Source organism: Molossus molossus, unplaced genomic scaffold, assembly GCF_014108415.1.
Source record: "Molossus molossus isolate mMolMol1 unplaced genomic scaffold, mMolMol1.p scaffold_m16_p_3, whole genome shotgun sequence".
NCBI classification, from domain to species: Eukaryota; Metazoa; Chordata; class Mammalia; order Chiroptera; family Molossidae; genus Molossus; species Molossus molossus.
Window position 1 is genome coordinate 130,816,885 of NW_023425366.1, and position 17,800 is coordinate 130,834,684.

The 17,800-nt window shown below is 47.0% G+C and overlaps 1 protein-coding gene across 6 annotated transcripts; it reads right to left on the bottom strand.

Moving 5' to 3' along the window:
• Positions 1 to 4,433: 4,433 nt before the first annotated feature.
• On the bottom strand, positions 4,434 to 17,533 carry TMEM159 (transmembrane protein 159). 6 transcript variants are annotated; one of them, XM_036280700.1, is made up of 7 exons: positions 17,448 to 17,525; positions 15,830 to 15,917; positions 15,487 to 15,683; positions 14,545 to 14,644; positions 12,318 to 12,486; positions 10,535 to 10,673; positions 4,434 to 5,918 (listed from the first exon to the last, which is right to left on the bottom strand). In XM_036280700.1, the coding sequence occupies exons 2-7, from the start codon at positions 15,870 to 15,872 to the stop codon at positions 5,700 to 5,702; spliced, it is 867 nt and encodes a 288-aa protein (XP_036136593.1). In that variant the 5' UTR covers positions 15,873 to 15,917; positions 17,448 to 17,525; the 3' UTR covers positions 4,434 to 5,699. The 6 variants fall into 6 exon arrangements, with proteins under 6 accessions (XP_036136593.1, XP_036136594.1, XP_036136596.1 ...); XM_036280701.1 differs by lacking the exon at positions 17,448 to 17,525 and adding an exon at positions 17,176 to 17,194; XM_036280703.1 differs by lacking the exon at positions 15,830 to 15,917 and having other exon boundaries at positions 17,448 to 17,533.
• Positions 17,534 to 17,800: the final 267 nt, after the last annotated feature.

Below are 17,800 nucleotides of genomic sequence, written 5' to 3' on the forward strand. Positions count from 1 at the left end.
CCAGGGCAGGAAATTTGTTCTGAGAGTTCTGAAGACTAGAAGTCCAAGATCAAGATCCCAGAACAACTAGTTTCTATAAAAGCCTCACTCTAACGTTTTATCAGAACCAAAAATTAGTTTAATTGAATAACATTAAAAGAAATCAGTGGTGTCTAAACAGATTTTGTACATTGTTATTTAACAAGACAAAACAATGCAAAGATTTATAATATATTGGTGGAGAAACTTGTATTTTCCTTCCATTATAATTTTCTTGTATATTTGAAAAACATTTTTATTTAAATGATTATAACTCAGGCTCAGTTTCTATAATATGTTATTGAAATATATACAATCTCTTTTCAATTTATTTTATCTCATAGAATATATTCCCTAAAATGTTCAGTAACATAAATATACTTATTTTGGAAATCCAAAAATTTAACAATATTTGTTTACAGTTTAGCATCGCTTATACTGGGCATTGTATCTTACTTAACCTAATAATATTTAATTTTATTACCTAATAAAATATTAATTTTATCTAAAAAAATAAAAATAATTTTTATTTCTTTTGTTTCCTTTTTTATTCTTATTCTAATTCTTTTTACTTCCTTCTTTGCCTCCATATTATCTTTTTTTCCTTCACTTTTGTTTTCTTTTTATGCCCTCTAAGTCTTTGGCCTCATGTCTTTTAGTATTCTTTTTATTTTTTGCTTTGTTTTGCTTTGCTTTATTTTTTCTGTTTTGCTTTGCTTTATTTTCATTTTTATTTTAAGACGTTATTCCTGTTGCTTTGCTGAGTTTTGTTTTTCGTGTTGTTTTTGGTTCAGTCCTGTTTTGTCTTGTTTTGTTCTGTCAGCACCTGTATAATAGCTGGAAGGACAAGGTCGGATTGAGCCTCATGGTCAGCAAGTTGAAGGGGAGATCAAAAGTCAAGGCACAATTACAACAGGGGAGCCCAAATCATACACACAAGGGACATTTCTAGAGCATATAACTCAGGAGATCAAAGAGACTGCACAACTGGTACCCTCAGGACACATTCTACAAAAGGACATACCAGAGACTGGGAGACATAGCAGTTCTATCTAATACAGAGAAACAAACACAAAGAGACAGCCAAAATGGGGAGACAAAAAACCAACCTCCAAATGAAGGGAAAGGAGGAATCTCCAGAAAAAGAACAAAATGAAATGGAGGCAAGCAATCTATCATATATAGAGTTTAAAGTAATGATTATAAAGATGTTTAAGGAACTTAGTGGGAACTACAACAGCAGGAAAAAGGAAATGGAAACTATGAACAAGAAACAGTTGGAAATGAAGAATACCATATGAAGAATACACTGGGAGGAATTAAAAGTAGGCTGGATGAAGCAGAGGACAGAATCAGTGATTTGGAAAACAATGTAGAAATAAATACCCAATTAGAACAGCAAATTAAAAAATTTAAAAAGCAGGAAGATAGCTTAAGGGAGTTTTGGGACAATATGACATGTAACAACATCTGCATTACGGGGGAGCCAGAAGGAGAATATGAGCAAGGAATAGAGACCCTGTTTGAAGAAATAATGACAGAAATCTTCCCTAACCTGGTGAAGGGAAGAGTAACACAAGTTCAGGAAGCACAGAGAGTCCCAATCAAATGAATCCAAAGAGGCCCACACCAAGACAAATAATTAAAGTGACAAACATTAAAGAAAAAAAAAATCTTAAAGGGAGAGAGTCAGAAAGTTACCTACAAGGGCGCTCCCGTTAGAAGTTCAGCTAATTTCTCGATAGAAACACTTAAGCCCAGAAGGGAGTGGCATGAAATATTTAAAATAATGAAAAGCATGGGCCTGATTCCAATACTACTCTATCCAGGAAAACTATCATTTAAAATTTAAGGCAAAATAAAGAGTTTCCCAGATTTAAAAAAAAAAAGGTTAGAGTACATTACTACAAAACCAACATTGCAAGAAATGCTAAATGGACTGCTTTAAGAAAAAGATTTAAAAAAAAACAAGAGACAGCAGAACATAGGTATAAAGAAAATTAAAATGGCACTAAATAAGTACCTATCAATAATAACTTCAAATGTAAACAGATTAAGTGCCCCAATCAAGAGACTCAGGGTGACCGAATGAATAAGAAAACATGACCCATGCATTTGCTGTCTATAAGAGATCACCTCAAAACAAAAGATTCACACAGATTTAAAATGAAGGGATAGAAAAAAATATTCCATGCAAATGAAAACAACAAAAAAAGCAGGAGTAGCAATACTCATATCTCACAAAATAGACCTCAAAACAAAGGCCATAACGAGACAAAGAAGGCCATGACATAATACTGAAAGGATAGATCCAACAAGAAAATATATTCTTTGCAAACATATATGCACCCAATACAGGAGCACTATGTGTTTGTGTGTGTGAGAGAGAGAGAAAGAGAGACAGAGAGAGACAGAGAGAGACATCTGGATGGACTTTAAGGGAGAGATTGACAGCAATACAGTCATAGTAGGGGACTTTAACACACCACTGACATCATGGATAAATCTTCCAGACAAAAAATCAACAAGGAAAACAGCATCCTTAAGTGACACACTTGATTACATGTATTTTATTGATATTTACTGAACATTTCATTCCAAAGCAGCAGAATATACATTCTTGTTAGTGTATGTGGAACATTCTCAAATATAGACCACATATTAGGACACAAAACAAGTTTATGCAAATTCAAGAAGACTGATATATCAAGCAAGCATCTTCTCAGATCACAATGGCATGAAACTAGAAACCAGCTACAATATAAAAACCTCAAACACGCTCAAAACATGGAGGCTAACTAGCATGTTATTAAACAATGAAAGGGTTACCAGTGAGATCAAAGAAATAAAAAGTTCCCTGGAAAGAAATGAAAATGAACACGTAAGAACTCAAAACCTACGAGACACAGCAAAAGCAGTCCTGAAAGTCCATAGCATTACAGGTCCACCTCAAGAAACAAGAAAAAGCTCTAATAAGCTATCTAAAACTACAACTAAAAGAACTGGAAAGGGAACAGCAAGAAAAGCCCCGAGGAAGTAAAAGGAAGGAAATAATAAAGATCAGAGCAGAAATAAATGAGATAGAGACTAAAAAAAAAATACAAAAGATTAATGAAACCAAAAGATGGTTCTTTAAAAAGATAAGTAAGATTGATCAACCTTTAACTAGACTCATCAAAAAACAGAGGATCCAAATAAATAAAATCAGAAATGAAAGAGGCAATATAACAACTCACACCACAGCCCTGGCTGGTTTGGTTCAGCGGTTAAAGCATCAGCCTGCGGTCCTGAGAGTCCTGGGTTCAGTTCCCGCTAAGGGCATGTACCTTGGTTGCAGTTTGTCCCCGGCCCCAGTTGGGGTCATGTGGGTGGCAACCACTCGACGTGTCTCTCTCACATCAATGTTTCTCTCTTTCTCTCTCTCGTCCTCCCACTCTCCCTCCTGTGCTATCTCAAGATAAATGCAAAAATGTCCTTGGGTGAGAATAAAAAAACCCCTCTCACCACAGAAATACATGGGATTGTAAGAAAACACTATGAACAATTATATGCCAACCAACTGGACAACATGAACAAAAGGGACAAATTCCTAGAAACATACAATCTTCCAAAACTCAATCAGGAAGAATGAGAAAACCTATAACAACTAATGAAATTGAGGCAGTAATAAAAAAATTTCAAAAAATAAAAAATAAATAAATAAAAACTCCAAGCAAACAGAAGTCCTGAACCATATAAATTTACAGGAGAGTTTTATCAAACATGCAAAGAACTAACCTATCCTCCTCTACCTGTTCCAAAAAATTAAAGAGGACGAACATTACCAAGCTCTTTTTTACAAAGCCAGCGTTATCGTAATTCCAAAACCAGATAAAGACACTACAGAAAAAGAAAATTACAGGCCAAACTCCCTGATGAACATAGATAGTAAAACCTCAACAAAACATTAGCCAATGAGATCCAACAATACATTAAAAAGATCATACACTATGACCAAGTGTGATTTATTCTGGGGATGCAAGGCCAATATAATATTAACAAATTAATAAATATGATATATCATATAAACAAAATAAAGAAAAATCACATGATCACATAAGTAGATACAGAAAAAGCATTCAACAAAATCGTGCACCCATTTTTGATAAAAACTCTCAGCAAAGCGGGAATAGAGGGATCACACTTCAACATAATAAAGGCCATATATGACAAACCTATAGCCAACATCATACTCAATGGGCAAAAACTAAGTGTTTCCCATAAGAACGGAAAGAAGACACGGCTGTCCACTTACACCACTCTTACTCAACACAGGACTGGAAGTCGTAGCCCTAGCAATCAGAGAAGATAAAAGGCATCCAAATTGAAAAAGAGGAAGTAAAATTATCATTATTCGCAGATGACATGATGTACACAGAAAACCCTGAAGACTCCACCAAAAAAGTAATTGATTTAATAAATGAATTCGGCAAAGTAGCAGAATACAAAATCAACATCCAGAAGTTGGTCACATTTTTATACACAATAATGTGGGTGTCACAGAGTAAGAGATGGCAATACCAAAGGAGCTGTTGGCGATGTCTATGGAGATGGTCAAAAGCGAACATTAACTAAAGATGATAAAACAGACACCACTGACTGGACAGCTCGGATGGCTGCTTCATCAGGCACCAGTGACCCTACGGCCCAGCATGTCCAAGTCCACCTAAAAGTGAGAGCCTGAGGCTGACCCATATTCCTTCCATTTCAGCAAAGGAACTGGGTAGCTTGAGGAATGTTTATCTTTGTCTCTCCTCTTTGTAATTCTCTCCATCTCCAGTTCCTGCCCTTTGGCCTGCTGTTCAGAGGACAATTCATGGTTTGCTACTTGTCTTCCTGTCAGAGCACGTGATTTCTTACTGAATGGAGCTATCGCTGGCTCCAGGTTTTGTCCCCACACTATGACTTTTCTGTCGTCACCACCTGATACTGACCGTCCGTATTGAAGACATGCTTCATTTCACCCTTGGTCATTTTCCTTACTCTCTAAAATATATATTTTTGTGATACATTAAATAAGAATGTAGACAGAAAAAAAGCTCATCTAAACAAGTATTTATTGAATAAAATACCACAGCAAATAAACCACTTAAGTAGAAATACCACAGGATTTTTTAAATTTCTGTAGCCCTTTAGTATGTTCACAGAACTTTTCTAAGTGGCTTAACAGGGCAAGTTCCTTAACAAAATACAAAGTATCAAGTGCAAAGAGTAATAGCTTAACAGGACTCAGCAGTGGGTGCTACTCCTACAGACTTCCTCAAAAATGCTCGACTATAAAATTGAGTTTGGACTCTGTTTTCCAACTTTGAGAGTCCATTATTGTCCAATACTGCTGCTCTTTCTGATAAAAGGCTAATAAAACAGAAGAGCTGGTTATGTTTTGGATGTTTCCCACCCCCACTCTTGTTTCAAATGAGTGGAGAAATAAACAGCTTCTTTCATTTCTTAAAAAAAGAAAGAAAAATCCTCAATTACCCCAAATTGGGCCCTTGGATACAAGATCCTGTGTCAAGTCGACCTTGGGGTCATGTCGCCAGGCTTAGGGCCCTGCCAGGATCCAGTCTGCATCACTGGGGAGAAGGGGAGAGGCGGGAGGCGCGGCCGAGCCTGGGAGGTTCTCAAGTGGCTACCGCAGGACCCTACTCACAAGTGAAAAAGCCCGGGACACCCCCCCAAGGAGTGCTTGACCACCTAGTGCCCTCCGAGTCACAACCCCAAAGGCATGTGTGATCCCAGCCTCCGGAGATGCCGGGAGGAAAGCTGCAGCTCCGCCGTCTGCTCATTCCTGGTAGCGCCCCTCCAAGCCCGCGGGCTTCACAGTCAGTTGGCAGTCCCCGCTGGAGTCTGGTATCAGTGGTCTGTTTGACAGCAAGAGGAAGTGGTTAGCTCTAGGGCCTCTTTAAAGAGTAGTGCTGACAGCGTACACAGCTGAACATGTGACCTTCTTTGTTAGTTCACTTTTAGCTTCTCCTTGTAACCAGACTTGAGGCTGCGCCAATTTTACAGGTGAGAAGAGTTGAGGGCACAGAAGTTAAAATGACTGAGCTGGAGAAGGGATGACAGCCCTTTCCCTCTCCTCACGGGGATCCTGTGCTCTCTGCTGCTGTTGCCTGTGTCCTCACAACAATCCAGGCAGAAAGGCAGAGCAAGGAGAAGCCCTATTTCACCAATAACAAAACTGAGCCTTGGCTGGGGAGCTCAGGCGGTTTGAGCATCCTCCTCACACGCCAAGGTTGCAGGTTTGATCTCTGGTCAGGGCACATACAAGAATCAGCCAATGAGTGCATAAATTAGTGGACAACAGATCAATGTTTTGCTCTCTTTTTCCCTTCCCCTCTTTCTCTAAAATCAACAAATTAAAAAATAAAGAAAACGAGCCGGTGTGGCTCACTGGTTGAGCATTGACCCATGCATCAAGAGGTCACAGGTTAGATTCTCGGTCAGGGCACATGCCCGGGTTGTGCGCCCGATCCCCAGTGGGGGGCATACAGGAGGTGGCCAATCAATGTTTCTGTCTCTCTCTCCCTCTCCCTTTCTCTCTCTCTAGAATCAATTAAAAAGAGAGAATTTAGCCCTGGCCGGTTTGGCTCAGCGGTTAGAGCGTCGGCCTGCGGTCCTGAGAGACCCGGGTTCGGTTCCCGCTAAGGGCACGTACCTCGGTTGCAGTTTGTCCCCGGCCCTGGTCGGTTGTGCGGGTGGCAGCCACTCGATGTGTTCCTTTCACGTCGATGTTTCTCTCTCTCTGTGTTCCTCTCTCTCCCTCCCACTCTACCTGAACAAAAAATGGAAAAATGTCCTCGGGTGAGGATAAAAAAAAGAGAGAATTTAAAATGAAAGGAGAAAAAGAAAACTGAGAACAGAGAAGTTAAACAGCTTAAGATCACACAGCTAAAAAATGGCAGAGCTGGGATTCAGACCCACATCTTCGGATTCCAATTAGTCGACTGTTTCTTGATGACATCAACAGCACAGAGGTGGGGAAGAGAAGCAGGGAGGTCTTTTTAGTCCCCGTGATGGCAGGTTTCAGAGGGAGGCGGAAGGGGAGGTAGTGCTAAGGGTGTTAACTTACCGGATCTGCGGATTATCTCAGAATCCCAAGCAGTGTTGCCAGCACTGACACCCACGCCCACCAGAGCTCAGCCGACAAACACTCCCAAGGTGCATCTCCTCGTGAGGTCTCACTTCAGACACTGAGCAAACTCAACACTTCACCACCTGGCCACTCTTCCAGCTTGGAGTGTCCATCTGACAAAAGTCTAGCCAGGGGGTTGGCTGGGGAGGGACGGGGGGTGGTCCTGGGAAAATGCTCACGTACTTGATAGAAAGGGCCAGACTCAACTGGTGAGGGCAGACTCGTTTTCCCTCCCGTTGTCCTGCCTTAATTAGCTGGTGCAGCCAGAGCTGAGTGACAGACCAAATGGCTCCAGATGGCAACACAAAGGCAAAAGGTGCCTGGCATGCGGGGACTCCAGAGTGGCTGAGGACGCCCTGGGCCACCTCCAGCTTTCTGTTCTGCCATAAAAACAACCCCTGCTCGTTTGAGCTGTTATCTGCTTTGGTTTTCATTACTTGCCGCCAAAGCATTCCCACCTGATAACAAGAAACTGGGAAGGACTCCTTATCTCCCTTAGGAGAGATGTGAGGAGGCCAGACACGCCCGGCTGCTTTGGGAGACCTGGTGGGACGTGTGTAAGTGACTGGGTGACCGGTGGCCGTACAGGCTCCCCTCCCCCAGACCGCAGGCCCCGGGCGGTCCGCAGATGCCCCGCCAGCGCAGCAGGGCCGGTCCTTGTCAAAGTCTCTACACGGGGCAGGTCTGCGTGCTTCTTCAAAAGATTGCTTACTCAGTTTTCACAAGAACATCTTACAGTTTTGTTTGCTTTCTTAAAAATTTTAGTTGTGTTGTCTTTTGTTTTAGGGTCAATATTCCATTTACATCATGGAATAAAGTGGGTAGTTCCTCTTCTCCCCCCATCTTTGGATCATTTAACAAGAGAGTTACCGGTTTCGAGTTTTGAAGAATTCACTAGTGTAAGGGAGTCAGGCAACAACTACTTTCATGATAATACAGCACGTCTTCTCCGTCCTCCTCGAGTTTTCAGTGTATTGGGGAGAGCTGCACAACTGTGAACCCATGTCCTCCCGTGACTGGAGCACGGCGTCACCAAGTCGTGTGCAGTCGAGCTCAATCTACGAAAAGCGTGAGCTAGACCAGTGGGCTTCAATATAACACAGCACGGCAGGCCATCGCGTTGCACCTGTGCTTACAGGGACATGCGCTCGGTTACATCACCACCTCTGGTAAAACTGGCTTCACACACTTCCCTCAACGTCTCAGAACCCATCGATGACCTTATATGAGGACTTGCTGTACAAAAAGTTCACACGTCCATTAACCGTTAAGAAGCCACCACTTATCGAGTTGTGGTGCTCTACCAAAGAGCATCCCTGTCGTCTGAGACGCATCCCCTCTCGTTCCAACCACGCACTTGTGAGCTGGGGTCTTCAAGTACTCTGACCAGAGTAACGCATCACACAGGGAGTGCCGATGCCAGGAGCCTGCCCGCACCTCCGGGCAGATGGTGAAGCTCTGCAGAACCTGGGACAGCCACTCACTGCTTTCATCTTGTACTGCAAACAGCTACTTTCCATAAAAATATGTCCTTTCTATCAGTGGGGAATATTGTGCTTTTTGTTTTATTTTTTTCTTTGTGGATTTTAGAGAGAGAGGAAGCGAGAGGGAGAGAGAGATAGAAACATCGATGAGAGAGAACATCGACTGGCCGCCTCCTGCATGCCCCACACTGGGGATCAGGCCCACAACCTGGGCATGTGCCCTGACCGGGAATCCATCCAGCGACCTCTTGGTGCATGGGTCGCTCAACTGCTGAACCACACTGGCCGGCCGAGCTTGTTCTTTTTAAATGAATAACTATTTTTCAAGTTTCTGTTACAATTTCCATTTGAATAATTATCAATATGCTGGAACCCTATAAACAAAAACCCTCTGAAAGACACATTATTTCTGAGAAGGTAAATGGGTCCTGGGGACAATGGGTGGAGAACCGCCGCCACGGAGAGAACCGTGGGTCCGAGCGCCTGGTCTGGGAGGAAGAGGAGGAGACAGACCAAGGACAACTCCTGAGCACCTTTCCAGCCTCTTCACTGATCAACAGGTGGTGCTCCAATTCTGCTGCTTCCTGAGGGACAGCAGAGCAGGGCCCAGCAGGGAGGGTCTGGGCTCAGAAGCATCAGCCTCAAGAAGCCAAACAGACCAGGCTTTCTCCTATTATCTCCTTTGAGACTGACAGGGATCAAAGCAATTTATGAGAAGCTGAATGTAGCTCCAGGGCCATCAACTGAGCTCAAGGGCTATTGTGCAGAAAAACAAAATTCGGCACATCAGTTCTCTGAGAGCAGGGGTTGGTACCCGTGGGCCTCGGCCAGATCCAGCTACTGCCCACGTCTGTAAATAAGGTCTGACTGGGACACAGCGACATCTGTTCCATTTGCTGGCTGTCTGGGTGGCTCCCACAGCACAGACCAGAGCTGAGCACTTGCAACAAGACTGCGCGTCTCAGTATCTGAACAATCCACTTCTGGCCCCTCCCAGAAAGTGTTTGCCAGCCCCTGCTGTGCAGTCATTTGTATCTTGGTTAAGAGGCTTTGGCATGAACTGATCTGGATCTCAGCCCATCCTGCCACTCTTTGGGGCGCGGCCTCCTGTCCCATTGGCAGGATGGGGCTAGCACCTGCCTCGCAGGGTGTCTGTGAGGAGGAGATGAGCTAAGTCTGGAGAGTGTGTAACGTCCCTGGCACAGCAAGTGCTCAGTGGGTACTAGCGACCACCAGCAATTCAGCAAGAGCTTAAATGAAGCTCATTGGGGTCACACCCCACTTGTGACTCAGATTCAAAGTCTCCAAGGACGAAAGGACAAAATCCAAGCATTAAAAAATCACCTTTGGAAACCCCTTGGGACAGTGGCCCATTGCAGACAGCACTTCACCACAGCAGTGGTTTTCCCTCCAGCAGCTAACGACGGGGAGGCCCGGGAGGAGCTGGCAGTTGGGGGCCCTCCTGTGGGAGCGACCTCCATGTGCTCACACATGACTCACACGCACTGTGATGAGACACTCAGTCTGAAGAGCAGAGGGATCCAGACAGACCATGGATGGTCCCCCTTCATCCCAGAAAAATACCTTAATTTGAATTTCTGTAAATAATGAACGTCCTTTTAAAGGAACTAATTAATAACTACCTCGGGGGGGTTGCCATGACAACAAGATGGCTGTCGTATGTGGATGGTGCCAGCAGCTGTGTTTGAGGCTCGTGGTATATCCCACGGGATGCCTGACGCGCATGGGGAACGAGGCACCGCCTCTGACCACTCTGCTTCGAGACAGAGTGGGTGAGGACATTACCTGTGACAACCCCCATGGAAAAGATGAGATTATTACACTGACAGGTACTCACCCGGAAGAAAACCAGTGGTTGATGAGGCTGGAAACCACCACGTAGCACACGATGATGGTCCCTGAAATGGCGAGTGACACGAAGCCCAAGCCACAGAGGACACAGAACAGGGAGAGGCCGCCCACGGAGATGACCAGTCCTACAAGAGAGGCTGTCAGCAGCATTCACCCGAAACAGCTGAAAGCTGCCAGACCCTGGGCCACGGCATTTGAAACAACAGTTAACTTCGACTTTTTAAAGGTGGAAAATACATTTCTCATCAAGTGGGGTCTGAGGGAAAAACAGCCACGGCTGCAGTGGCGGAGCACGGACTTGCAGACGTGCTGAGCCTAACACTGTAGCTAAGTCATTCGCGGTGCGGCCTGGGGCCTCGTGGGACTTCACTTTAACTCATCTGTGAAAAGGGCAAAATAATCAGTACCTCCGAGTGCTGACACGGCCACGGCCTGACTCTACGTGTGATGACTGTGCAGTTCTGTGGCCCAGCTCTCCCTGCCTCCCTCCTGACAAAAGCCCTCCTTCCAACGCACAGCTGTGACATGCTGCCTCGCCTGGGGGTGGACGGGCAGCCCAGGCTCCGCCCCATGGCCATGGTGACCGGTCCGGGGACGGACCCTGAGAAGGAAGGGAACCACAGCACATAAACAATGAGCTGCCTTTTCATGAAGACTTCCAAAACCCCAGATCAAGGTTTTCAAAGTGTGGCCAGCAACCACTGTATCGGAATCAGTGCAGCGGGGAGGCCAAACATTCGTACTTCTGGCCCCTACTCCAGACTCGTCTCTGGGTGAGCCTTGAAGCCAGCACTTCCAAGAGCCAAGACTTATGCAGACTCAAGTTCGAGAACCATGGCTCTAAAGGCTTTGCCCACGCTGTTCCTCCTGTCTAGAAAGCCTTCCTTGCCCAAAGGAAATAAATTTATCACACATCTTAAAGTCCTGTGTTCTGTAAAGCTTTGCATACCACCAAAATGAAGTGGACCCCGACTTTCTCTCTAAATTCACTTTTGTTGGTGCTCATTCATTCCCCCGTCCATACATTCATTTGTCCATCTGCCCGCCGATATTTGCTGAATGACCCTCTGCCAGATGTACTTGGCTCATCGCCTACCATGCCCACCTTCTCCTGCAAGTGCAGACTGCCTTGTCCACAGCCCCCGGGGCAGGGAAACCACTCTGGGCGCTCTTAGCTCTGGGAAGCCACAGGCTGGACCAGAGGCTGTCGCCTGACCCAGTGGCAGCCTCTCTATGGCCAGCCTGTGGTGGTTTGTGATCTGATTTGAAAAGGCAAACTGCACCAGAGGTGTTTTCTCGGTAATGCTGACTTAGCAACACAGGAAGCAGTTGAGAGGTGGTGGTGGAACTTCGGGGGGACAGGGGGGGAGAGGAACCTCCGCACTGGGCATGGCACCTGGCAGGCAGTGGGAGCTCAGTAACCAGTTGTGGGGTGAACGGCTTCTCCGTTTAACGGTACTAGTCAGCATCATGGAGATGCCACTCTGCCACGGACTGTGCTAGATACTTAATGAAACTGTCAGTTTCAACCCTTACAACAGCCCATAGAGGCTATTACTATATCCCCGTCTTACAAATGAGAAACCTGAGGCTCAGTGAAGGTAACAAACTGTATGCAGATGCCAGAGTCTGTTTTACCTGTTCTGACAAGTGCCTTGGTCGGTGTGATTTGGACAAGAACAGAGATCTTTGACCAGAGTTGCAGATGCCCAAGACTGTCCTCCCAATTGTGTCATTATTCCAAGGGGGCAAATAACTGAGCAGGATACCTTCCAGTAATATGACTCCCACAAACGCAGCCAGGGAGGTAAGTACCACAAGGAGCAGGAAGAACCCAACCGGAACCGCTGACACCACCACGAACACCAGCAAAGTGAGGGCTACAAAAGGGTGCTTGTCCAGGTACTGACCCACTGGAGACTTCATAAAGGCAACCACCTGTGGGCAGAGAAGAGCCAGAGTTGAAAGACTCCTAAGCAGGAAATCAACACAATAATCCTCCCAAGACCTGAGTCATCAAATGGACAGCCCAGGGCAACTGCCCACAAAGGGCAAGTCTGAGCCCCACCCCACCGCAAGCCTGTGAAAGGAGGACCACTCCACGCCCCTCAGCAGACACCCTCAGCACAGCTGCCCCAGACCTGTGCATCAGATTCTACTTTTCAGTAAGAGCCGGGTGGTCTGTGCACCCACTGGGGTGTGAGAAAGGGTGGACTACATGGGTGACCTAGAGTCACACAGCTCCCAGTGGCAAAGTCAAGCAGGAAGAACTCCACTCTGCATATCAAGCGCTTTCCGTGACTGCCACCTCGCTGGGAAGGTGTTCCTGTCGTCAGCCTGGAAAGCACGGCGGGCCCACGACTGCAGGCGTGTGCCGTGGCACCAAGGGGCCCCTCCCTCCCCCAGCACAGCACTCTGTGGTCCAGCCCAGTGGAGGGGCCGCCTAGGGCAGAGCTGGCCAGGGCCACTCCACAGGCGTCTCCTTCTCCCGAGGCCCCATGCCAGCTGTCCTCAGCACTGACACGTGAAAGGCCCCATCATTCCAGAATGTTTCCCAGTTGAACTGGTCCTTCCTGTGTCTCATTGTTGGCCAGCAGCTGGGGTTAAGACATAATTCAAGCTGCAGTGGTCACAAGTACCATGACCCGGAACGCATGTGCCTTCTAGAGACAGTTCACCAAGTGATTCAAACGGTGGGCGTCTGGGGGCCGGGGGGCTGGTAGCTCAGTGTGATGGTGACCAGAGTGCAGGGCTCACTCTGCTTAACCAGAACAGGCCACTCTGGAGACCACAGCCGCAGGCCTGAAGCTCAGGACTGCCTCCTGGGAACGCCTCGGCCAGACACATCCTGCCAGACCACAGAATGGCACGTGCCCACTGGCTGCCCTGCCCAGCAGCTCCTTCCGACCAAAGCTCCCAAACTCTGGCTAAGCAGCTTCTCCAGTCAGAGGGAACAGGAGTCACCTCTGGCTTAGACTGCCCAGCTCTGACACTCTAGTATCAGAGCACAGCAAGATTCTCCTGGTAGGACTGCCAAAGGCCAGAGAGGCGAGACCAGCAGAGGGTCACAGGAGCGGGCTGGCTCTTGGCTTGTCTCAGGCTCCAGCACACAGATCCTTAGTCAGTCCCCAGGATCATCTGACAGCTGCTCTGATCCTTCTAAACAGCAGTCCCGGTGAGCAGTGGGGAGGAGCGGATGAGGGCCCACACCAGGGTGTCCACCGGTAGCTCCTGAGCACTTGAAATGCGGCTGGTGTGGCTGGTGAGCTGGATTTTCAATGGAATTTAAATTTAAAAATTGAAATTTGATTCAGTCATTGGAAAGTTTTTAATTACATTTCAAGTAAGTCAGGTTTGTCTCAAATACATTTTTAACTGAAAATTTTATGAAATCTGAATAGAGATCAAGCATTTCCAACAAAAATTTAGCATCTGAATTGAATGCTCTAAGTATATGAAAAAGGGATATAAAATGTCTCACTGAAGATTTTTTATATTGATTACATGTTGAAATTAGATTGTTTTGGATATACTTGGCTATATAAAATATATTATTAAATTATTTTCATTCACCTGTTTCTTTTTATGCTTTTTAATGTGATGACTAGAAACTTTAAAATTACATACATGGCTCACATATTTCCACTGAAAAGTTAAAAAAAAAAAAAAAAAACAGGAAGAAAAAGATGGCAAGTAAATGTTGGCCCTTGAGCAGGTTGTGATAGTCGAAAAATAATTTAAGAAAGAAGAACCCGGCCATCCTGTGCAAGAAGCCATTAGGAGACGGGCGGGCACTCGGGCAAGCCGCCACACTGACTCAGGGGGCAGCGGAGGGCACGGTCCCCAAGGGCAGTGGCGGAGAGACTTGGCAGGACTTGGAGACCGTGTGCGTGGGACCCAGCAGGACTGTGTTACTTCCAGTCCTTAAGCTCTTCTGAATCTGGGCCTCACAATTCATATTAATTCAATGAAAGTTTTTAAAAGAAACTACTCTACCTCGGGACTTAGCCGACTGATAATGTGCCCCATCGTCCTGGGAGTCGGTGGCCAGGACGTCACGTAGCCCAAATCCATCCCAAGGACCATGGATGAGGATCTAAGATGAAGAAGGCACGAAATGCCAAGAAGCTTGAGTTCATACGCTTTGAAGACCTACCTCGGAAGGTAGACGTAAATATTAAATAAGACACACCAAATACCTAGCCCGTGTTGGGCCTAAAGTGCTTCGTAAGGCTAATTCATATACAGTCATTCTCTATTCATTGTGGATTTGCAAAATCACCTACTCACTAAAATTGGTATCATACTTGCTTTTGTAAATATGCAGAAAGCAGCAAAAAATGTGTCGCCTGACGCACATGCCCAGCTGAGGCCAAACCAGGTGACACTTGCCTTCTCTAAGCAATTGTCCTTTCCGTGGTCCATTTAGTGCTACCTTTTTTTTTCACATTTCTAGGTGATTTTGTTGGTGGTGTCACCATTTAAAATGCCCTGTGTGTAAAATGGCAGTGAATGTCCTGACAGAGAAAGCGAAGCGTGTGAGATAAGTCTCATTCGGGAAGAGCCACGCTGCCGCTGGCTGTGCGCTCGCGTCAGTGCCTCTACCCCACGAACTAAATACGGTGTCCTTAAACAGAAGTATCCATGGAACAGGTTACGTACTTGCTGCGGATGAAAATGCTGTGAGCAGAAGTTGGCCAGAACACAGCCCTGTGTTTCCCCTCCCCTTCATCCTACTGCCTGGAGCATAGATCTGATGGCTGATGCTCCATCTTAGACAGTGAGTTTGAAAGTCACAACTTAGATATGGCAAGGTGGCAAGCTAGAAAGATTCCTGACCTACCTCCAGATTTTTTCTACTTGAGAGAGAGCTTTCCACAGTGGTTAAGCTATTGTTACCTTGGGATTTTCCATTATGCACACTAATTGGAAACTGACCTTTGAGTTATTCTGGACAGAGTCTATGAGCAAAGACAGCTTCCTCCACAACTCCTGCAAGTCCTTGGAGATACTTGGGGTCTCCTCTTTGGCCATTCTGCAACATTTCAGACTCTTAGGAATTAATTCTTCTACCGGTAAGCTCTCCAGTGTGGAGCGCAGCCGAATCGCTCCTGTCACCCAGTCTCTCGTTGTCACTGGAGGAAAGAAAAAGTTTCTTAAATGATTAGTGGTCTCACCCCCCTGGCCCAACAAAAGCTTCTACTATCTCCACGCACTGATGGTGGGCACGCAGATGGAGGGTAACCTGGCACTATCTATCAAAATTTCAAACTGCACACACCTTGATCCAACACTTGATTTTCCAGGAACATGGAGGAAATCATCAAACAGGTATACCAAGATGTACCAAACAGGTGTGTAGCACCTCCCTGATCATAATAGATAATAAATAGCAAACAATGGAAAGAAGCTAACCATCCATTAGTAGGAAACTGGTTCAATAATAAATTCATACAGTGGAGTGTTGTTCAATCATTAAAATGATAATGTAGCTATTCAGTAACATAAAATTATGCCCACAAGTGAAAAAAAATTATAAAATACTTCATATGGTTACATAAATATTTTATGTACATATCTCATAATAAAAGGTCTAGAAGGACATCTAACAAAATGTTAATGGCATTATCTCTGAGACCTTAGGTTTATTTTTTGCCCTGACAAAATACTGAAAAGAACATTGAAGAAAGCTGAATATACTATTTCAAGTCCTACTGCCTCCCCTCCACACCCCCCTCGGAAAGCCTTTCTCAAACAACAGTAATGGTGGCCAATTTCTGTATTTTCTACCCAAACTGGCTGGCTCCCAACTGCCCTGTGCCATAAATCATTCTCTATTTACTTGTGTGTAGGTCTCCACCTCTTAACAAGGTGCCAAAGAGACATAAAGGAAACTGACTGGAATTATACTCTGACTCAACAGCCTGGAATTTCCAGGACTGTCCCGATCTCACATATTTGTTTTACTAAATATCCCACATGCTAAGTGTGTGTGTGTCTATTAACGTCTAGCAGCAAATTAAAGCACATTTTAACTATCTCAGCTTCAGATCCTCCGTACAATCCCTTCTGTGAAACAGGAACCCCTTGGAGAGCGGAGGACCAACGCCCCACACCCACATCCTGTCTTTGAAGCTGCAGCGGGCATCGACCCTGATTGTGGGATGTTCCGGGCACTCATCTACCCTAATCTCATTTCTGCAACGAGCAGGAAAAAGCCCAGCTCCCCTTACTGGTCTCCCGGGGCCTGGGAAACTCGGGGTCACAGGGCCGGTGTGGGGAACTGGTTTGGGGCGCTGGATCGGGCAGGTGTGGGTTGGCGTGCCAGGGGCCAGAGCGCTCACGCGCCTTCTCGGAGCCCCCGGCCCCGCCCACGGGCGAACTGCTGCGCCAACCGCCCCCTTCGGAGACGCCGGGGCCGGCGCCGTTCACCGGGCTCCCAGGGGAGGGGGCTCCGGCAGACGACCCAGGGGCCGAGAAAGGGGGGCTCAGGAGGAGTCGAGTACCCTAGCACGAACTTGGGGGACTCTGCAGTGACGGGGAGGGGGCCCTCGGGAGAGAAGAGGGCCCCGGGGAGGAGGGCACCGTTTGCATTAAACCCGAGGAAGGGGTTGGGGACTCCTCTACCTGGCTTCCCCGGACGGGGCGGGGTCTCGGGGTGGCACGGGGCTGGCGACACTGCCATCACCCCGGCGGTAACTGCGGGCGTGCGCGGGCGCGCGCTCCCAGCCCGTCCCAGGGCCGCGGAGGATTAGTCACTGTATTCCCAGATCTGCCGGGGGCTGCGGGCTGGGAACCCCGACGCCTCAGCCCCGCCCCGCGCTCCGCCCCCCGGCCGGCCGGCAGGGGTCCGGCCCGCAGGGCACGCGGCACCCGGCGCCCCAGCTGCGCGTTCTCACCTGATCTGGGCGGCGGCGCTCACCCGGTCGCAGGTGCAACCGAGGGAGCGGGAGGAGCCCAGGAAGGAAGCGACACAGTGCGCAGGCGACGGCGTGAGCGCGCAGCCCGCCGGCCCCGCCCCGAGGCCCCGCCCTTCCTAGGCCCCGCCCCCGGTCCGCAGCCCCGCCCCCGCGGCCACACCCCGCCTCTACAAAGTGTCCACGTTAGAGCGCGATGCCGTCCCCCAGCCCACAGCCTTTTGGAACCACCCGGACGAACCCCCAGAGGTTTGCAGATAAGGAAACTGAGGCTGACAGGAAGCTGCCTTTCCTATCCCCCTGTGGTGACCCGAGAGTGCTCAGGTCACCGCTGG

Excerpts from the sequence above, each read along its gene's own strand:
- TMEM159 (XM_036280699.1), bottom strand. The coding sequence starts at position 17,233 with ATGGCAGTGTCGCCAGCCCCGTGCCACCCCGAGACCCCGCCCCGTCCG. Across the intron at positions 14,645-15,486 it reads CTGTCCAGAATAACTCAAAG|ATCCTCATCCATGGTCCTTG; the intron begins GTCAGTTTCCAA and ends TCTTCATCTTAG. Across the intron at positions 10,674-12,317 it reads GGGAGTCATATTACTGGAAG|GACTGGTCATCTCCGTGGGC; the intron begins GTATCCTGCTCA and ends CCTCTCTTGTAG.